The sequence below is a fragment of the Gossypium arboreum genome, chromosome 8, assembly GCF_025698485.1.
Source record: "Gossypium arboreum isolate Shixiya-1 chromosome 8, ASM2569848v2, whole genome shotgun sequence".
In the NCBI taxonomy this organism is placed as follows: domain Eukaryota; kingdom Viridiplantae; phylum Streptophyta; class Magnoliopsida; order Malvales; family Malvaceae; genus Gossypium; species Gossypium arboreum.
In genome coordinates this window covers 42,615,302-42,638,572 of record NC_069077.1, presented here as the reverse complement: position 1 = coordinate 42,638,572, position 23,271 = coordinate 42,615,302, and the positions used below count along the sequence as shown (strand labels likewise).

General features: G+C 33.9%; 1 protein-coding gene across 2 annotated transcripts; it reads right to left on the bottom strand.

The window, feature by feature from the left end:
* Positions 1 to 1,496: 1,496 nt before the first annotated feature.
* Positions 1,497 to 22,206, bottom strand: LOC108468522 (protein trichome birefringence-like 23). 2 transcript variants are annotated; one of them, XM_053018323.1, is made up of 4 exons: positions 21,546 to 22,206; positions 20,833 to 21,122; positions 5,853 to 5,938; positions 4,833 to 5,073 (listed from the first exon to the last, which is right to left on the bottom strand). In XM_053018323.1, exons 1-4 carry the CDS (start codon positions 21,775 to 21,777, stop codon positions 5,031 to 5,033), a joined length of 651 nt encoding a protein of 216 aa, XP_052874283.1. In that variant the 5' UTR covers positions 21,778 to 22,206; the 3' UTR covers positions 4,833 to 5,030. The 2 variants fall into 2 exon arrangements, with proteins under 2 accessions (XP_017624891.1, XP_052874283.1); XM_017769402.2 differs by lacking the exons at positions 4,833 to 5,073; positions 5,853 to 5,938 and adding an exon at positions 1,497 to 2,545.
* Between the last annotated feature and the right edge of the window lie 1,065 nt (positions 22,207 to 23,271).

The following is a 23,271-nucleotide window of genomic DNA, read 5'->3' as shown; positions in this document are numbered from 1 at the left end:
TCTAGCAAGTTTTCTCAAAAGACAATTGTTGTTGCTTTTTTTTTCCCTTTCACAGTTGCCTTGCCTCTTTTGGGAGAAGCAAAAGTTCCAAAAAGCCTTTAATTATTCTCTTTAGAGGGTTCGACTTTCATTGGAGAAGGGGCAAGTGTTGGGGAAAGCTGTGAGAGCTTTTGTGCCAAAATATTAGCTTCATTTGTTGAGGGGTTTTGTTTCTGATTGATGGCTTTTCTTTCATTGTTTCTTGATTTGTTGGGGACATCAATGAGCGTTGCTACTGTATCAACCATAATCAAAAGGGAAAAAATGTGAGAGAGGTTTTGTTGAGGTATGAATTGGGTTCTTTTAAAGGAATAGCGATGGGCTTGTAAAGTGAGGCTTGTTAACTTAACAACAACGTAGAGGAAGACTTTTTGGTAATTGAATATAGGACGTAATCTTAAATAAAATTCATTTATCATATGGGATGTCGCATATGAACATAACTTACAAGAGGAGGATGCATTCTTCAAATCCAATTGCAGCTTATGCTTATATGGGAGAACTATGTTGTCATGTTATCAAAATATTCTTGAGAAAGTTAATGAATACTTTTTAAAGAATGATGCATTATTCAAATCCAAATTTGCATTTTGAAGAATTATTGTGGAAGAACTAACTTATTTACTTTTTTGAATGTGCTTTCTTCGATACATATTTTACATCTTTCAGTGGGTTGGATCAAATAGACCAAGCCATATTCTCTGTTGCTCTTTTCTTTTGTTGTAAGTCTGATATGCTACTTGCAGGCTTGGTTGTTTATTTTTATAGAAATGAGAAATTGAGTTTTGATAGGAATCGTTTAATGATTTTTATTATTTCTGTCGTAGTTTTAGGATTTATTTTTGCTGTTACAATGGTTGCTTTCAATAATAATGTCATTGTTGTTTCTTAGTAAGTCTTAAACCTTCAATTTCAAGTTTGTATTTGGTTTTGACGAGTAACGATAGTACTAATATATGACAAAATAAGTGTTGTGAGACTAAGCCAAATAAGGAACTCATGTACAAAGCCATGGATTGTCTGATTTACTCACATTTACAGGCAGACAAATGTTTTTGACTGTTTTGGGGGGGGGGGATCATGTTACAATCATACAAATCCAAGATTGATTTTAATATATTCAAATAAATAAAAAATTTTATGTCATAGTTGTTTTTTCTAGAATTTAAAATTTTTCCATTCATAATCTAAAAAATCATAATTTCTTTAATATTTTGTTTGAATACTTACATTTGTCAAATATTGATTCGATCACTAAAACTAGGATACTACACTCTACTAATAGATCGAATAATTGTCAGCCAAAAAATAAATCAAAATAAAATTGAACTTTGAGTTGAGTTTATTTGTCCTTCTTGTTAGAATCCAAATTTGAAGTTACAAAATTAGAGGGCTTCCACAGAAGATGTTCCATGCTAATGCAATATATATTTTGAGTACATGATCTCAAATTATGTATACAGCAACCTTCATATTCAATCATTGAATATAAGAATAGAAGTTACCATGGCTAGTGCTTGAATTACAAACAAGTATAGTTATATAATAATCCCTGTGAAGTCCAGAGAAAGATGACTGAACCGGCAGAGGGAAACAGATGAAAGAATGGAATTCGTACGATAAAATATAATGCTTATATAGAAGCAAAAGAAGACTCACCCTAGTCTCGCAACCCTGAAAATTTCTGAGACAAACCAACATCCGAAATGAACTAGGCGAAAAACCTTTTTGATTAACTATTAACCACTATCTCCATAATCACATCATTCCAGAAGTCTATTGGTCCAGGTATACACCAATGTAAACAATCGTTCTGAACGATTGCTGTTTTGTTCTTTGAATACGGTTGGAACTGTCGATATGGACCTGGATGTCCATCTGGCCTCGATAATAAGAGATTTGTGAAGTCGAGAAGCTTGAGATTCACTTCATTATGGGATACTTTTGCGAATGTCTTCTCAAACTCTTCTAATTCAATATTTCGTAGAATTCTATTCAAGTCCTTTATTTTAACCTCTCCTTCTTTAGCTGGTATTGTCTTAGGACAAGTCCCACCATTATGCCATTCCCCATTCTCAAAGTGATCTGGCGTGGACGTCCTAAAAAAGATCAACCCCTTATACTTTGATGTTTTAATAAAGTCCATGACATAGTGGAGGGTTTTTTTGTAAGCATATTCAAATCCTAATTCTATCAGGTTTTTTCCTGGACATAGATGGCAACCAACAATCACATCATTCTCATGATAGACTGCAGCCTTGAGAAACCATTTTCCAGTAGAGATTATCATGTAATCTAAGCTCGAGTAAATATCTAGCCATTTCTTATCAAGTTTATCCAGATGCAGTTGAACTTCAGCAGTAGAAACACCGTTAATATCTTCAAAAATAGCAGCCTTTACAAGAAAAGGAGACCAAATATTTGATATTGTTAAATTGTACGATTGGAAATACCATCTCTTTGATTTGGAATCCACATCCTGGTGAATTTGAACAGGTTGTTCAACCTGAAAGTTTTACAAAAAAAATATGAACAAGACAGTTTTGTGAACAACCATAGTCAACTACAATATTTTGACACCAGCTAAAAAAAAGTAGATAATTTGATGTTCGATGGTAAAGAAAAAAAACACAAATTTTGCTTACTAATTTCATAAATATCAAGAAACAAACTAGGAAGTAGTATAATATTATATTTAATATGCTTATTCAGAACAACATACATATAAACGATTAGGTCAAAAAAAAAATCTATCCATCAAAATTCTCCCTATAAAATAATTGTGATAATAAAATGCTTTTTTTTCCTGATGGAGTTTTGATTTCTCCATATTCCATAACCTGTTACAACAAGTGATGAAACAACAATTGTGCTGCTATCAAAACCTTTGTGTTGGCATGTTTGACATATTTAGGCTGCCAGCAAATTTTAGAACTTTAGAGCCCAACACTTAAGTTCACAGCATCAACACGTTTTACTTAAAAGAAGTTTAGAAAGTTTAAAATTGGATAATTATCTACTTCAGAATTTTTGATATTATTGCATTTAATGGAGTATTTATCCAAAATATTATATTGATAAAATCAACATTTAAATTAGTGATAAGGATTCATCTTTTTTGTTGTTGGCCAAGTTTGGAGAAGCCCTATCAATATCCTAGTGGTCAACATCCTTAAAGGATAGTTTTTGGGAGTGTCTTTGACTTTTGTATTTTGCTACTATTTGATTATTTTGTGACGCTCTTTTAAGTATTATTTAGAGAGTTTTATTGAATAAAAAGTGAGGTATTTTGGACAAGGTAGTTTGGGCTTTAGTCAAAAGGTGATTTTGTTGGATTGTTAAATAAAATCATTCTCTAAGCAAGGCTCCGCAAATGTAGGATTGTTGATCTGACCTACATTAACAAATATTGTGTGCTATCTCTCCTTTCTTTGATCCCTTTTTTACCTTGTCTAATTGTTTTTGTTCTATTTCAACCTTTGTTCTAACTTCTGTTAGAACAAAATGGTTTTTCAATTGCAAACCAAGTTATTTGTTCCAATAGTTGTTCGAATGTCAAAGTTGGAACAAAGTGAAAACTGAAGGTGTTTCCAATTGGCATCATAACATGCTTCAGACACATGTGATGGAGATCTTGAGTTCGATTTATCATAATGGAACCTAAAAGGAAGTTAATTTGACAACACGACCCTCGTCGTTATTTTCTTTAGAAAACTATGCATATTGAAAGGCTCGTATGAGGATTTTCATCATCTCTGTCAATGAAGCAGTGTGGAAAGCTACTGAAGATGAGTGGGTTCGACCCATTTTGGCTACTGTTGATGGCACAACACGCCTTAAAGAAAGAAGCAAATACATTGACAAAGAATGAAGGGTTGTTCATAGAAATTCACAAGATCTAAATGTCATTTTTAGTTGAGTTGATTTGGATTGACTTAAATTCATTTCTATGTGTGAATCTACTAAGGAGATATGGATGACCTTACACAACCAACATGAAGGAATGATTTTGTGCCTATGTCAAAATTTCATGTTTTAACAACTAGGTTCATGTAACACCCCGAACCCGAGACCGTCGCCGGAGTCGAACACGAGGTGTTAACAGACTTCAAACCACTTATTAAAAATTTCCCAGACAAGCTGCTAATCTGCGTACTAGTCGCTTCAAAAATCATATCTTGAGTTCTAAAACTCGAAATCCAGTTCCGTAAACTTTCCCCGGAACTACACTCCTATATATATATGGTAGAATTTTTGTAGAATTTTTTGTTGGGCCAATTGGTACAGTTTATTAGTTAAAGTCACCCCTGTTTCAGGGTTTGACTACTCTGACCTTCATGCATTACGACTTAGATATTTCCCTTTACAGACTTCAATGCTTATGCTGATTGTTTCTAATGAAACTAGACTCAAAAGGGAATCTATAAATATAAGGCTTGACTTTTAATTGTCTCTGATTAATTTATGGTGAATTTCTAAAGTCGGAACAGGGGATCCAGAATTCGCTCTGGCCCTGTTTCACAAGAGTTTAATTATCTCCTAACATACAGCTCGTATGGTCGTTTTGTTTCTTCCATATGAAAATAGACTCATCAAGCTTCGATTACATAATTTATTCCTTATTTAATTCCATTCCTACTATTTTTAGTGATTTTTCAATCTCACATCACTGCTGTTACCAGCCTCTGTTACTAAAGCAAACTATGCCTATTTTGTGATTTTTCCTTAATCTAACTACTAATTCATCATACATATCATGAATTTAACACCGAGAATAATCAGCCATGACAACATTATCAAACCAATTTTTACTAAGACTTATGACGAAGTATCATAGGACCAAAATTCAACTTAATATTTATGCCATTTTCGCATGGCTAAAGTTTACATACCAAAGTTCAACAAAACATAATAGCCTATACATGCCGAAATGTTCTCCTAGACCAACTAAGAAGAAGATACCCCAAAAAGTTGCAATCCGGTGTGATGACTTAGATGACGGTCCGAGCACGCAAAAAGACGAGTCCAAAGAACCTAAAATAGGTGACAAGCAAACACCGAATGAGTATATAACTCAGTAAGTCATAAGCAATGCACTACCATCCATTAATAACATTATCACAAGAGGAAACAAAATGGAATGAGGCTAATTACTCCATCCAAACCGAACTATACCATAGTTCCTTAGACCTTTCGGTTCAATCTCATACCAAGTTACACATTCACATTCCATATACTAATCAATAGGATATTTGAGGCATTTTTATACATCATTTTGTTTTCGTTACAATCATACAACTAAATGACCTTTCACTTATTCCACGATAATTCTTATGTACGTGACTTCAATTAAAATTGTCACATAGGTTCAAAACTTACCAAGCTCAACTCCAAATATGAACATAGCGTCTATTAGCCATGAACTCAAGGTACTTACCCGATCCGCTGTCCGTGATCAACTCAATAATGTCGCACACTCAGTGTCAATAGTGATTCAAAAGCATATAGTGAGTCCGCACACTTAGTGCTATATAATCAACTCGCACACTTAGTGCTATATAATCAAACTCGCACACTTAGTGCTATACAAATTTTAAACCCGCACACTTAGTGCCAATCTCATGATCATAAATGTTTATACCCGCACACTTAGTGCCGAAATCAAAACTCAATACATCTCACCTCTTTTCTTTTCATTCAATACTTTCATCACCACATACATACATGTATATAAATTTATCATTCCTTTCGGCATAATTACATAGACATTATGTCTATTTAAATCAATACAAAATATATGCTTAGTGACTTACCTTGTGTTGGGTAAAATAGTTCCAAGTCGGCTACTCGATGACCTTCGTCTTTCCCTTGCTTGATTCTCCTCCTTTAACTCCTTGAGCTTAATCAATAAATCAACTAGTTTAACCATCTTGCTAAACATTCATAATTCAATTACACATGCATATGTATGTTTGTATATTCGGCAACCATCCTCACTAATTACCCATTTAGTCGATTATACACATAATTAAAGGTAACATCACGAACGGGCATACTTATGTATATATATATATATACACTTCCAAATGGGCATCACAATTAGATTTAACACCACCTTCATACTCAATTAGATGGCCGAATGTATGTATATATATACAATGTCAACTATAACATCTTTTAAACACCTAATTTCATCTCATGAACACTTAATCAAATTTTCCTAATCTAGCATATATTTTCACATCTATTTGTAACATCATGTAAATTCACATATAACTACATTTCTTAAGTTCTACATCTTAATGCCCATTATAGCCACTCCCATGGTCTAAATCTAATAATCGGCAACACCTACCTTTTCACTATGTTAGCCGAATACTCATTCTCTTCTTAGTCCTAAATTCGGCACTTCCAACAAGTTAGCTTAACAATTCCAACTTTCATGCTAACATCCCAAGCAACTTAACACATCCATATAACTAGCATGCTAATAGCATCGAGGTATCAACCAAAATTTTTAGGCTCCTTAGCCAAATTCTAACTCTCCATCAACCCCAAATCCAACCATGAGATAGATAGAATTTAGACTCATCACCCAAAGGTTGTATATACTTCCAAAGATACCCTTGAACATACCTTAATCTAGAGGACCACCTTGGCCTAATCTTCTTTCTTCCCCTTCCTCTAGTTACGGCAATTGCAAAAGAAAGAAAACATGAACACTCCTTCTTCTTCTCAAGTCACGGCAATGGAGAAGAGAGATGAGCATTTTTTTTTTCCTTCTTTTACTAACATTATTTTATTTCCAATAACCCAATTTCTTATTATAATATCTAATTAAACATATGTATTGCCCATCAACATTCCATCTTGGCCGGCCACTATAAAGAAATTGGGCAACTTGACATGCAAGTCCACCTTTGTGTTAACATGCACTAATAAGCCATTTAAAATTAGCCTATCATATTTCACTATGTCTCATATTGATCCCTATTTAATAATTTCTCATGCAATTGGCAAAATTAGAGAATGAAACTTCCACATACTCATGTACACACATAATAAGCATAGAATATAGCAATTAATTATTTTTATGACTCAGTTTTGTGGTCCCGAAACCACTTTCCGACTAGGGTCACACTAGGGCTGTCACAGTTCAAATTTTTAAAAATGCTTGAAAATGAAATCATTTCTAAATTTTATGCAAGATTATGTGAGATTTCTAATTAGGCTTTCTATCTTGATGATCATTTTTCTAAGGATAAATTGGTGCACAAAGTGTTGAAGTCTTTACCAGAACGAATCGTCATTAAAGTCACAACAATAGAGGAGGCAAAATATGTTACCACCCTTAAGCAGGACGAGTTAACAGGCTTACTCCAAACCTTCGAGCTAAATTTGAAGGAAGTAAAACATGACAAAATGGGTCTAACAAAGAACAAAACATTGAGTGTTTGAAATGTTGTTCCAACAGCGATACAGACAGTGAAAGACATTGATGAGTTCAAAAAGCAATTAGCTTTCTTTATAAAGAGCATGAAGAGGCTTTCTAGTAGGGAACTAAGTTAGATGATAATAGGACAAAGAAGAATACTATTAAATGTCATGAATATAAGGGATTTGGTCTCTTTCAATCAGAATGTGCTAATATTAAGAAGAAGGAAAAGCCACTCGCAATAACTTGGAGTGATGAAGAAAGTTTTGATGTCAAATAAGATTTGAGCAACTATGTTGCTTTTACATAGTTGATTTTACTAATTCTGCTCCAAACCATGTTCCAACAAATTCTAAAATATATAAAGAAGACGATTCATATAATGATGATATTCTCTTTGAATCTTTGAAGGATGCTTATAACCACATGTTAAAAAAATGGAGATATTGTGCCAATTAAATATTCCTTAATGAAAGAAATTATTGTCTTTAAAAAGCTCAAAATTGTCGTCCAATAAAAGGATGATATTCTCAAAGCAACCAAGAACAAGTTAGATAATGCAAAAGTTGTCTTGAAGAAGTTTGGAGGGCAGAGTGAGAACCTAGATAAAATTTTAGCTTCAAGAATATTTGAGCTAGGCCGTAGAAGACTTGGTTACATCTATAAAGGTAAGTAACCTATCACTCTTATGGTTTTTGTTAAAAGTAAATATGAAGATTCTTCTTTTTATGGGGCACGAAATAAGAATTTCATAAAGATTGTATGTCATTATTTTGGGAAGTTGGACATATTAGACCACATTATTTTAAGATGATGCAAGATTGGAAAAAATTCAACTCAATTGAAAACCTATTCAAACAATGAACAAAATAAGGAGACTACAACTTAAGAAGATTAGGATGAGAAAAGATCGAGAACATTTGAGTTATAAAGATCAACAATTTATTTACACTTGTGTGAAGAATGATTGATGTGAGTCTGTCCACGTGGGCCTTTAATTTGGCCAAGACCCAATCTCACTTCCTTAATTAGCCACAAATTAAAGGTCCAAATTGGGTTTTTATAACCATAAAGCTAGTTGAGTCCAACCATGTAGATTGGCGCAAATGTGAGGGGCCCAAATGCAATATGAAACATCTTTAGACATGGCTATTTAGGCCATAACTTTCATCCATTTAGCTATTTGAGTTTCAAACTTCATTTATTTTATTTATGTATGTTTTTAATATTTTGTATTTCATGTTTTTAGTCATATTGTTATCATGCTTTTTTTTGTGTCCACAACTTGTCTACTTTCATTTTGTTAATTAAGTATCATAGCTTTCTAGTGTGTTTTTCATGCCTTATGTGTTTATCTTTGTTTGTATATTTTGGTAGTTTGCTGATGAGTCTTTTTATAGTGATTTTTAGGTACACTGATTAGCCATCATGGATCCATGTGACCCTTCGGCTTTTACTTCAAATTCATGCATGAAAGATAACTTAAGTCATAAGAGTTCATACATTAATGGGTAGTGCAACAAGTGAGACTTATGTGGCTACTCAGTTGACAACATATTGCATGGACAACAAGAGGCTATGCATAACCACTTGATCAACATATCATCAAAATAGGTGGTAAGATGGAGTGAAGTTAGTCGATAGCTCCCATTGTTCCAGGGTTTGAAGGTCTGGATCTAGAGTCAGATAAGAATATTTTGCTAATGTAGTCAAGGAAAAAAAAGAATAAAAAAGATTGAGCATACTTTGATTTTCATTAGAAAAAGGGATCGATTTCTTTCTTTTTCAACCTTTCTTTGTTGACAAAAATGTAACTAAAATCCAAATCGAAATGATAGATTGGAAGAGACAGCAGGGGATAAGAGAACATGATTTGTTCAGAAAATAGTCAGGCCATAAAATAAAAGAATTCTATAGCAATGTTTATGCCTTCAACAAAAGTAGAGCTAATCCTAGAAATTACGAAACTCTCTTTTTTCGTTAATGATATAAGGGGGAAGAACGTTCAAGCACATGCACCTACAAGAAGGACAAACCTGCCATGTTCATTGTAAAAAATTCATTGTTGCACTTTGAATCTAGTAGATATGTTGGCAAAAGGAATGTACATCCATATTCATGCATTACCAAAAGGGAATAATATTTAATATACATGGAATTTTGGGTCACTAAGGGGGCTTATATGAATTTGGTCGATTGACTTCTTCCCATGCATGAACTCCTTCAACACATTAAATGCAGCCACCAAATTCATCAATAAGGTGTATGGACGACAAGTGAAATATATATGGTTGTTCATTGCATTCTTTGGATACTTGGATTCATGAACTTTAGGATTAATGTAACATCTTAATTCATGTATCCACATTAATGACCGAAATGACCATTCATGTGTTAGGGTCCTATATATATTCGGTCAAGCACTATGTAATGGACTAATGAACATTTTTAATATCATTTGAGAGTTTATCTCTTTGTTCTTTAAAACTAACCCTGAACTTATCAAGACTTGTCGTGTGGCGATCAAAACTTAACCGATCTTATCACTTCCTTTCTCATATATTTCCAAATTGTGGCGATCACCTCTATACTATTAGTTCATTTCTTGTTTATATATAGTGGGGTCACAGTTCTTATTTGTTTCCCAAAATTTCGAGACATCAACATCTTTATAGAAACCAGGTCTACTTGAATTTATAACTTAAGTTTGTTTCTAAGATTGTTTTTGTATTTATAAGTTATATCCAAAAATAATTTTTTGTATTTTCTTTCATATTTATCGTATTTTCGAGAGCTGAACTTGTTAAGAAATGATCGGGCAACTTAAATCATGACTCGTAATCTTAACTTGGTACGAGATTCACGTCATTTGTTATCAGTGCTAGTATTCTTCACATGTATTATTTTATTCTCTCTCTCCTAAATTTAAAAAATTCAAAAAAGTCATGAGAAAAAATTGTGAAAAAAAGGAAAAGAAAAGACAAGGTGAAATTAAAAAAATTTCTAGGAACGCATCAAGAAAATTATCATTTGATTAGTACTTTTGAGTCTATTTTACACATTTTGGTAAATTTTTACAATAACAAAAAAAAAATTCAAGAAAAAAATTTTCTTTTCGTCTGTTTAGCCAAAATACCTTCTAATCATATTTTTTAGTCCTTTGAACATGTTTCTGTCAAATTAATTTCTACTTTCCATTTTTTTCGATTGTGTCTTACCCTAACAACTCCTCCAAGATTATCATTTTTTGTAAGTTCCTTTCATACCAAGTTCTTCAAGAACTCAAGATATTTGAGTGGTAAAAGGAGAGAGCATGTGATCCTATTAAAAGTGATAAAAAATAGAAATTTTGTGCAAACACGAAAGGGGTGAATTTTCTTTCTAAGAGTAATACATGAGGTTTGTTTTGTGAGATACGCATCTTATTGCCAAATTTGTTCTTTTGCTTATAAAATCATGATCAAAGAGAGTATTGTTTTGAGGAAGGCACTAAACATTTGAATCAAGAGCAAAGGATTACAACGAGAGAACCTGTTTCAAACTTGTTGCCATGTAAAACACAAGGTATGTAGTTTGATAGTTAATGGTGGGAGTTGTATTAATATTGCAAGTACAATCATAGTGGAAAAGCTCCAATTGCCTATAATAAAGCACCCTCAACCGTACAAATGGTTGAACGAAAATGGTGAAATCAAAGTCACCAAACAAGTGATGATATTTTTCATAATTGGTAAGTACAAAGATGATGTATTATGTGACATTGCCTCGATACAAGCCTGTCATATCCTTCTCAGATGTCCATGACAATTCAATTGATGAGTTCATTATGATGGCCATGCTAATGGTACACTTTCGAGTGTCAAAATAAGAAGATCACCTTAGCATCAATGACCCTAGATCAAATTTGTGAAGACCAAGCTAAGATTACGAAATTGAGAAAAAGAGATTGAAAAAGAAAAAGAAAGTGAAAAAAAGAATGAAAAATAAAAATAAATTGAAAAATAAAAAAGTGTAGGAGAAAAGAAAAAGAAGAGGTAAAAGCAAAGAGTTTGTTAGTGGATGAAGAAAATAGCAATGTCCAAGCAAAAGAGAGAGATGCTTTAAGTAACCATAACTCAAAATTGCTTTGTGATGTTTCTTTATTCCAGGTTTATAAAAATCCATCAATAGGCGATTTGCAGCTCCATTATTCACCCAATGGAAGACAATTCTATATTTGGGAGAAAGGTAAGTTGGAGAATGAAATTACTCCACAAGTTCAAAAAGGTAAGGACGATAAAGAACTTTTTAAGATTAAACTGAGATGGCATTCTTTGAATGTTGTTGATAAGTTTGTCACTAATAGTGTTTTAATAAATTTTGTTTACAACATATCATTTCATTGGTTTAGTGTTATTAACAATGAGTTTTCACATAATAATAAACCTTGAACTACTTAACGTTGATGGTTATGTGAAATTCATGTCTCTTCATTGGAAACACTTACGCATGTACATGTTTATTCAAAAAAAGTTTGAGGGTCTTGTTTATTTAAACATCCATATACCTAATTTTTCTTTGTTTAACAAGGGTGATTTGTTTTTGAAAGAAAAATATTTGATTCATGGATATGTGGAGGACCAAAATTTTGTGTTTCATTCCAGGGATTGTTTATCCATATCATTGTTGAGAATATTCAAGTATCAGAATTTCATTTTAACAACTGTGTGGATAACTTTTTGTTGTTCAATATTTATTCATCATTTCTGAAAATGAAGTATTTGATCTATGATGAGTTGTAAAGGCAAAACAAAGTATTTGATCTTGGAGTTAGCTTATGTTTACAAACTTTGAAAAAAGATCTTGGTCATTATCATGTTTATACAAATTGCATTCTCTCTGATTTATCTCTTTGAAGGCAATTCTTTTTTAATAAGGGAGGGATTGCACGAGCTTATACTAGTTTTACTTGTAAAGGTGTTTTTGTTTTTCAGATTCCTAGAAGAGTTGTTCTCAATTCAATGGCTGAAAAATACAATTTAAGGGACTGTGATCAAAAAAGATTTTTTGAATAGCAAAGGGCTATGCATTTGATTTTTCATTAATGATACAAAGGGGAAGAATGTCCAAGCACATCCATCTACAAGAGGGGGATAAACCTATCATGTTCATGTACAAATTTAATTGTTGCACTTTGAATCTTATAGATATGTTGGCAAAGGGAATGTACATCCATATCCATGTATTGCCAAATGGGATGAATACTTAAGATATATGGAATTTTCAGACACTAGAGTGGCTTACATGAATTTGGTAGATTGACTTCTTCCCGTACATGAACTCTCCTTCAGTGCATAAATGCAGCCACCAAATTCATCAACAAGTTGTATGGACGGCAAGGGGAATGTATATGGTTGTTCATTGCATTCTTTGAATACTTGATTCATGAACTTTAGGATTAATAGATCATCTTAATTTATGTATTCACATTATTAACTGAAATGACCATTCATGTGTTAGGATCCAATATATATTCAGCCAAGTACTTTGTAATGGACTAATGAACATTTTTAATACCATCTGAGAGTTTACCTCTTTGCTCTTTTAGAACTAAACCCAAACTTATCAAGACTTGTCTTGTGGCGTTCATCGATATTATCACTTCGCTTTTCACTTGTTTTTGAAATGTGGTGATCACCTCTATACTATTGATTCCTATCTCATTTATAGATAATGGGTCATAGTTTTTCTTTGTTTCCCAAACTTTCGAGACATCAACATCTTTATAGAATCCAGGTCTAGTTGAATTTATAACTTAGGTTCATTTCTAAAATTGTTTTTGTATTAGTAAGTTATATCCAAAAATCCATTATTTTATTTTCTTTCATATTTATCATATTTTTGAGAGTTGAACCTATTAAGAAACGATCAGGCAACTTAAATCGTGACTCGTAATCTTAACTGCATACGGGGTTCACGTCAATGATGTTGCAACTTATGGAGAACATATTGAATATTTATTAAGTGTTGGACCAACTTTATCTAGATACCATGGAAAAGGTTGTTAACCACGAGCTACAACCACTATTCTTGATGATATAGCTTTTAATTTCATCCCTTCTTAAACACCATGATACAAGCTAATAGGGGATGAATAGAGTAAATGAGAGTAATGATGCTAATTTGGTGATATTGTTTCTTCTTAGTTTATAATTATGAGTTTTTGAAATGATTTTGATATGGTAGCTAAATTTCTTTTAACAATTTCTTTTATTTGGTTTCTAGCAGGATTTAATGGTGAATATAAGTTCATGCTAAGGGGAATATATGTCGACTAATAAAGAAAATGTTTACATCCCAAATCTTGTTATAACAAAAAGTGGATCAAAGTAATATGTAACATAGTAGGAAACTTTTATTGAAAGATTTGTCTCAAAAAAAGGAAGATCTCTTAGTGAGGAGGAGCTCCTCTGACATTTTTGCAAAAAATGGAGAGATGTATATGTCCAACATATGTTAATGTTCAATGTTGTTGTTGGCTGATTATTTCTTTTCCTGGTTGGTTGTTTTGGTTAAAGTTTAGTTTAGTTTATTGGTTACTAATGTCTTAACTTTGTTCTGAAAATTGGGATTACATGGTTTGGAAGACAAGCATAACTAGAGTATGTACTTGACACGGAGCATGAGTTTAATTTTTGGTTTGATTTTTTCAAAATCACAAAAGGGGAGATTGTTGGAGTTTTGATTACTTCAATGTTCCATAACCTGTTAGAACAAGTGATAGAACAACAATTGTGTTGCTATCAAAAGTTTTGGGTTGGCATGTTTGAGATGTATAGGCTGAGAATATGTCTTGATAAACCAACAAACTTTTGAACTTTGGAGTCCTACACTCTAAGTTCTCAGCATCATCATGTTTTACTTAGAGAAGAATATTAAAAAGTTTAAATTTGCTAAAGTTATCCTTATATGATAAATATCTATTTTGGAAATTTTGATATTATTGTATTCTATGAGAGTATTTATTAGAAATATTATATTGATAAAATTAGTTTTTAATTTAGTGATAAAGACTATCCCTTTTATTGTTGATAACAATAACATTAAAGTTTGAACAAAGTGTAAATAAAAAACATTTTTCTATTTACTACCTTTGGTACGAGTGTAGCGTCTTTTAGAGCATTCGAACCCATTTCCTCTTGCATTGGCAACAATACCTATGCCAACTAAGCTAAAACTTACAACAAAATATTTTTCTTTAATTTCCCTCAAGGAAATGAAAAACTTTTTTTGCTTAATCAACGCTATATGAGAAGTCAATAATAAATCTATATGCGTATGCTGATATAATTAATAAAATCGGAAGTCAATAATAGGTTAAGATAAGCATATCCTGATACAATAAAAAAATCTCAGATAAAGATTGCTTTCTTGGTATAATAGTTCCGTGTAAACTGATTAATAACTTCATCAACCTCAAAGTCATTAACAAGATTCCTTTAATTGGGCGTTTGCATTACTTGCTTAGCCCTACATTTTTCCAGATACCATCAAGATTTGATTAGCACAACTAAATGAAGCAAGAATTATTAGCAATTAAGACGAGACTGATGAAGATAAACAAAGATGCATAGGGCTTTGATTAGCACAAGTAGTTTTAATAGATTACTACAATGTTGAAGTTGGCTTCCATGCTATACATGTAGCCAATGAGCAGTACATGCACATTCAAGACCAACATGCGGCAATTGAAGCTCAATGTTGCTGTCCATTTTATTCTTTTTTTTTTTGTTACTTTAAATGATATTTTTGTAACTTAGTTGAATTAGAACTAAGTTGTTAATGTAGTTGATGTATTGTTGACATTTAAACTGATAAATCAGCTTTACTAAGTGTGTAAGTTTTGCTTTTCAAGTTTCTATGTAATTAGTGGAGTTAGGTAATGTTTAGGTAATGTATGCCTTACTTTGATTAGAAAAATGTTTGATATTTGTATTGGCTTTATGCCATTATTCATGGTTGAATAAAATTCATCAGATTTTCCCTCTATATACTCTCCATTTTATCTTTGTTTTGTTCTTAGTCTTCAATTTTTTTTTTGTTTCTTTTGTAAGTCACGAGCCTTACTATTCAAGCCTCTGCTCAAAGGCTGTTTATTGTTTATAGCACTAACAATTGGTATCTAGAGCTGCAATCTTAGTGGACCTGTTCTAGTTGAGCTTTAAAATCGAATGGCTTCATCAGGCTTCTCTCCAGTTGCACCACCAGTCTTTAATGGAGAGGATTATCACATATGGGTGTTATAATGAAGACCTACTTGAAGGCATTCGACCTATGGGAGGTGGTCAACTCAAATGTTGAACCAGCACCACTTAGGGCCAATCCAACAGTGGCTCAAATTAGGCAACATGCTGATGAAAGGACCAAGAGGCACAAAGCTATGTCCTTCATCTAGAACTGTGTATCAGATGTGATCTTCACAAGGATTATGGCTTGTGAGACACCAAAGTAGGCATGGGACAGATTAAAAGAGGAGTTTCAAGGGACAGAGAGGACAAGGCAGCAACAGCTTCTAAACCTGAGAAGGGACTTCGAGAATTTGAAAATGAAAGATGAAGAAACTGTCAAGCAGTATTCAGACAGGATTATGGCTGTGGTAAATAGCATAAGGCTCCTTAGAGAGCAGTTTAGTGAAGCAAGGATAGTGAAGAAGGTGATCTCAACCTTACTTGAGAGGTGTGAGGCAAAAATTTCTTCTCTCGAATACTTAAGGGACCTGACCAGCATCTCATTGATAGAGCTGATCAATGCTCTTTATGCAGAAGAGCAAATAAGTGCTGGCAGACTAAAGGAGCACCAAGAAGATGCCTTCCAAGCCAAAACCAAGCCAGCTTCGAGCACCACTACCTATAAAGGAAAAAAGACTTGGAGGGACAAGTCTAAGTCAGAAACCACAAGAAGAAGGGACCAACCCTGCAGGCATTGTAAGAGGCTTGGTAATCTAGAGGCCAACTATTGGTTTAGGCCAGATGTACAGTGCCAATACTACAAAAAGATGGGGCATGTTGAATGCAAAAACAAAGGCAAACCAAGACAGAATTAACCCCAACAGCAAAAGGCTGAGGCTCGAGTAGCAAAAGAAGACAGTGATCATAAGGAGCAAGTTTTTACTGTGTCATGCTCAACTACTCAGGAGAAAGCCTTAAATGGATGGCTTTTGGATAGTGGTTGCACCAACCATATGACACTAGATGCTGCTATCTTCAAGTCATTAGACAATAGATACAAAACCAAGGTCAAAGTTGGCAATGGCCACTTCATCAAGGCAGAAGGTAAAGGAGATGTGTTGATATGCACTTCTACAGGTAACAAACTCATTTCAAATGTGTTGTTAGTGCCTGAAATTGACAGAAATCTTCTTATCATTACTCAACTACTAGACAAAGGATATTATGTTGTGTTCAAGGGCAAGGAGTGCCAAATTACTGATCCATATGGATCTAGGTTTATGTCAATTACTATAGCTAATAAGAGTTTTGTTGTTGACTGGACAAATGATTCAAACTCAGCCTACACAACCTCTGTAGAAGATTCAAAGCTTTGGCACCAAAGACTTGGTCATGCCAACTATAGATCATTGGACCAACTAACCAAACAGGATCTGGTTGAAAACTTCATCAACACAGTTGAGAATGAGGAGGTTTGTGAAGTATGTCAGCTAGGAAATCAGGCCAGGCTGCCATTTCCTTGAAACAAGGCCTAGAGAGCCTCAGAAAAGCTGTAGCTTGTGCACACTAATATGTGTAGCCCTATAAAGACTCAGTCATTGAATGGCATCAGGTATTTCATTCTTTTTATTAATGATCATTCGAGGTTTTGCTGGATTTATTTCTTGAAGCACAAATCAAAGGTGGCCTTAGTGTTTTGGAAGTTCAAGGCTGCTGCAGAGACTGAGACAGGTTACAAATTAAAGACTTTAAGGTTTGATAATGGAACTGAGTACACTTCAGCTCAATTTCAGGCATTTTATGATGAAGCAAGCATCAAACACCAGCTCACCAACATCTATACACTTCAACAAAATGGTGTTAGTGAAAGAAAAAATAGAAGCTTAATGGATATGGCCAGGTGTCTACTGTTTGAGAAGAATTTGCCCAAAACCTTGTGGGCTGAGGCAGTTAACACTGTATTTTACATTCAAGACAGGCTCCCAACCAAGGTATTGAGTCACAAAACTCGATTTGAGGCCTGGTTTGGGTCAAGCCATCATTGGCTCACCTGAAAGTCTTTCGCTGCATATGCCATGCACATGTTCCAACTGTAAAGAAGGACAAATTGTCCAAGAAGGCTCAATCTGGTATTCTAGTAGGCTACAACACAGTCAAGAAGGGCTATAGGATCTTGGATCCTTCAACAAACAAAGTGCTAGTAAGCAGAGATGTGTTTTTTTTTATGAGAAAGCTTGTTGGAAGTGGGAGAAGAGTGAGCCAGAGGCAGTTTCTGAAGAACCTATGGCTGATCAAATTGAGTCTGATCAAAATGGTCCTGAAATGGATGTTGATGATGAACCAGTCAGAGGGACTAGACCTTTGGCTGAAATCTATGAAAGAGCACAAGTAGCCACAATAGAACCATGCTATTTTGAAGAAGATGAAGCTGAGGAAGGATGGAAACAGGCAATGGCTAAAGAAATCAGAATGATTGAGAAAAATCAGACTTGGGAATTAGTTGAAAGACCAGCTGATAGAAAGATCATTGAGGTGAAATGGGTTTATTGAGCCAAGCATAATGCTGATGGGATTTTGAACAAACTTAAAGCTAGGGTAATTGTAAAAAGGTTTAGCCAGAAGTATGGCTTGGATTACCTGGAGACCTTTGTACCAGTGGCCAGGCTAGACACCATCAAACTGCTGGTTGCCTTATCAGCACAGTTGCAATGGAACATTCACTAGCTTGATGTTAAATCAGCCTTCCTCAATGGTTTTCTTGAAGAAGAAATTTATGTTGATTAGCTTCAAGGCTTCAAAGTGAAAGGTAAAGATCACATGGAGTATAGGTTAAAGAAAGCCTTATATGGCTTGAAGCAAGCTCTAGGAGCCTGGTATAGCATGATCGATAGCTACTTGATTAGTTTGGGGTTTGAAAGAAGCATTAGTGAGCCAACATTGTATGTTAAGAAGGAAGGAGCTAAAACTCAGCTCATTGTGTCTTTATATGTAGATGACCTGTTGGTGACAAGAGGAGACCAAGCAATGTTGGCAGATTTCAAAGCAAAATTGGAGCAGAAGTTTGAGATGTTTGACTTGGGAGAAATGTCCTACTTTCTAGGCATAGAAGTGAAACAATCTCAGCAGGGAATCTTTCTAAGTCAGAGGGTTTTTGCTATGAAGATCCTAAACAAATTCTCAATGCAAAACTATAAAACAACAAGCACACCAGTTGTTGTTGGAGAAAAACTATCAAGCCAAGGCAATTTTGAACAAGTTAGTGAATCTATCTATAGGAGTCTAGTTGGTTGTTTGCTATACTTGACTGCCACGAGGCCAGATATAATGTTTGCTGTGAGTTTACTCTTAGTATTTATGCATTGTTGCAATGCAAGTCACTTCAAAGCTGCCAAGAGAGTCCTCAGGTACATCAAAGGCACTCTCAGCTATGGAATGCTGTTTAGCAAGGCTGAAAGCTTGAAATTGGTTGGCTATACTAACAGTGACTGGGCTGGCTCGATGGATGACATGAAAAGCACCTCAGGGTATGTTTTTATCCTTGGTTCAGCCATATTTTGCTGGAGTTCAAAGAAGCAAAGTGTTGTTGCTCAGTCAACTGCTGAGGCAAAATATGTGGCAGCTGCTGGAGCTGTCAACCAAGCCATTTGGATGAGAAAAATTTTAGCTGATTTAAATCCGAACCAAAGAGAGGCAATTGGGATCATGTGTGACAATCAATCCGCTGTTGCAATTGCAAAGAATCCTGTCTTCCATGGGAGAACAAAACATTTCAAAATTAAGTTTCATTTTGTTAGGGAAATGGAGCAAGCTAGAGAGGTGGAGCTGATTCATTGCAATTCTGAAGATCAAGTTGTTGACATCTTGACAAAGCCCCTTCGTGTGTCAAGGTTCATAAAATTAAGAAGGAAAATGAGAATTTGCAGCATGGAAACCAAGGAGGAGTGTTGAAGTTGGCTTCCATGCTACACATGCAGCCAAGGAGCAGCACATGCACACTTGAGACCAACATACAACAGCTGAAGCTCAATGTTGTTGTCCATTTTATTCTTTTTTTTTGTTGCTTTAAATGATATTTTTGTAACTTAATTGAATTAGAACTAAGTTGTTAATGTACTTGATGTATTGTTGACATTTGAGCTGATAAATCAGCTTTACTAAGTGTGCAAGTTTTGTTTTTCAAGTTTCTATGTAATTAGTGGAGTTAGGTAATGTTTAGGTAATGTATGCCTTACTTTGATCAGCAAAATGTCTGATATTTTTATTGGCTTTATGCCATTATTCATGGTTGAATGAAATTCATCAGATTTTCCCTCCATATACTCTCCATTTTATCTTTGTTTTGTTCTTAGTCTTGAATTCTATTTTTGTTTCTTCTGAAAGTCACGAGCCTTGCTGCTCAAGCCTCTGCTCAAAGGCTGTTTATTGTTCATAGCACCAACATACGAGCTACTGTCTCATTTATCTTTCTATCAGAGACTAGCATGATAGAATGTTGATGTTTATATGCTAAAGTGATTAACTAATATCAGATGCAATCAACAAAAAACAAATCACATTAAGGTGTTAATACACATTATTTGGAAAAATATTCACATGCAACCCTTAGAAAATGTAGTGCAAACACTTTCCTTAGATTCAGTGAAATCGCAAATTTCCAATCTCATTAACTTAACATCAGACCTAGCATTGAAGTTGTTTATATTAGTTACCAAGCCAGCTATCAACTTCTGAAGACACAATAACAGCAGTTAACACAAAGAGGAATGAAGTGTCGGGATACCTTACTTCGCCACAACAGAAAAATAGGCTATTGAGGGTAAATTGCGATAAACACTAGCAGAGTGGCCAAAGAAGCCTAATCAGCCTAGAATGACAGGTCCTAGCCTCCTAGGATCAGAACCAAGCACTAGTAACTATGTAGCTTCGCTAACCAATACTCTCTTTTTCTTTCAAGGAACCTAAATGAACTGATTTAATTATTTTTTTCCTTAAGAGAGGATTAATCTTGAATTTCAACTATCTATTCGTCGTGCAAGTAATATACTAGCTCATCAGTTACGTAGATAACAATATTTTTTTTAAGATAAAGCAGAGAGTTGAGGCCAGGGAAGAACACAATGTTAAAATTTGCTAAAGTTATCAAGTACATACTGTTGAGAGCATACACAGCAATGACTGTGCGTGGTTGCGAGAAATGGAATCACCAATCAAAGCCCATGTTTTACTTCTCATCAACTCCAGAAATCTCTCTGCGTTAAAACGAGGTAATTGACAATCATGTGGTTTCCATTTCCAGTATAGATATCCAAAATCAGGGCGGCCATTCTTCATACAATTCTGATGGTTTTCTATCCAAGGGCAGCTCTCATTTGTGTATGACGGGCCCGAGGGATTGGGAATCCAATCCCCTTTAAAGAGATCACACTTTTCTGTAATAACATCTGGGGTAATCATAAGTTTAAATGGTTAAGACACGATATTGAACCCGAAATAATTAACAAAATCTTGTATGTGAGATATGAATAGTAAAACAACAATGGTGGCAATACATTATGGATGGTAATCGGCAATATCAATCAACTAAAAAAATGCAGCATCACGATATTAAGAATTCATCCAATCCCACGGAGAAAGTTTCACCAACAATTAGAACCAATAATTCACAAATTATACACTAAATCAATCACATAGAAAAGAAGAGCACCAAATCCAAACATGCTATACCAACAAAAATCAACTTGGAAGACAACCATCAAAATTTTTGGTCTTTCTAATCAAAAGATATGTTTTAAATAGTAGATCAGCAGATCTTAAAACACCAAGTCTACAGAAAAAAAACTGAGGAAAGAAGCAAATGTAGTTACCAAGATGTATGTGATCCTCATTTTCAGATATTCCAACAAGGACAGGAGGTTCCACGTATGGAGCTCGAACTTGCACTTTCTCTGACACCGGCGATTCTAACTCAGATGCAAATCCTTTATAATGAGCGACGAAGAGCCTAAAAGCAAGACCCAATAAGAGAACAACAACTGCAAGCTTTACTATTATGTGATGATGTTTGTTCGTAGACAATGAAATCCAGTTCACTCTCATTTTCCTCCTTGGCCTTGGTTTTGTTTCACAAAATTCAAATGGCTAAGCACTTTATCGGATGCTTTTGTAAATCTGGGTACTTCGCGAAATAGAAACAATTGAGCCAGGAATTCCAAAAACCAACATTGGATTCTTTCGCTTATTACATGGTTTTTTTACAGTAAGAACAAATGGATAAGGCTTCTTTCTTCAGTTCTTGAGTAATACTTTTATATTAGTATTTGTAGTTGTGGCAGGCGATGGATTACTGGTTAATAATGAGAGGCATATGATTATGAAGTGATTGTTCCTAATAAATAGGTGAATGAACAAACAAAACGAACAGTTCATCCGTGGGATCCAACATGGCAAAAATAAATCTTACCTCTTGGTACTAAGAGAAAATAAATGGATACAACCTTATTATAATTAGTGCTTATATGATCATGTTTCATTAAAATAACCATGTTAACGTGTGTATATATACACGTCCAAAAAAAATTGTTTGTATATTATTTAGATTTAATAATTCTGAATATGATTTGTTAGTAAGACATTGGTGGTAGTAAGTCATTTAATTATTTTAAAATTTAAAATATCTTTTATTATATTGCCACATGTTATAAAAACATGATTTTTTAAAATATATAATGTCACGTGTCAATTGTAGATTAGTTAAGTAATGCCATAACACTTTTTATTCCTGTTTTATACAATTCATTCTCGTTCTATTGTTTAGCGAACAGGAGCGTAGCCAGAGAGGCTAGCATGGGCCCCGGGCTCCCCTAAAATGGAAAATTTTATTTTATGTCCTTGAAATTTTTTAAAAATTTTAAATTAGTAAAGGTAAAATTCCACTTTGGCCCCCCTAAAATTATAAAAATTTAATTTAATCCTTTACAAATTATAAAAATATAAACTCTAAAAAATTAAAATTTCATCCGGCCCTCTCTAAAAATTTTTAAAGCTTCATACGATAGTGAAATAGTAGAGATATCAAATTAATGAGAAGATTCTTGAAATACCACATTATTGTATGAGGAATAGTTCAAGGGTAAATTTAGCATTTAACCCTTAATAAACGAGTCATTCTTTTAGAATAACAAATGAATCGTTTACATTTGAATACTGGTAATCAAGGTATTAGATAATAATGGAGAAAAAAGTACTATTCTAATCCTAATTTGGTTTAGAGTATTAATTTCTTTAGTGCTTATTCTTTATTTTTTGAAGTTTGCTCTCTAATTTCTACCACTAATTCTGTTTCATCAAATTATCATAAGATGACTTTCATGCGAAAACCAAATGAAAAACTCATATTTTGCTCTCCCACTTTTTAAGATGCGTGATGGGTGTAAAATTGACGAAAAAAAAATCTACGTCTAAATAAATTATAAATTAGCCGTATAAGGAGTATGATCTGAACAAAATATAATTTAGTAGTATAGGAAGTAGAGTCAATTTTAGAGGGATAGATCTATCTGAATCTGCAATTTATTATAAATAAGGTGTATC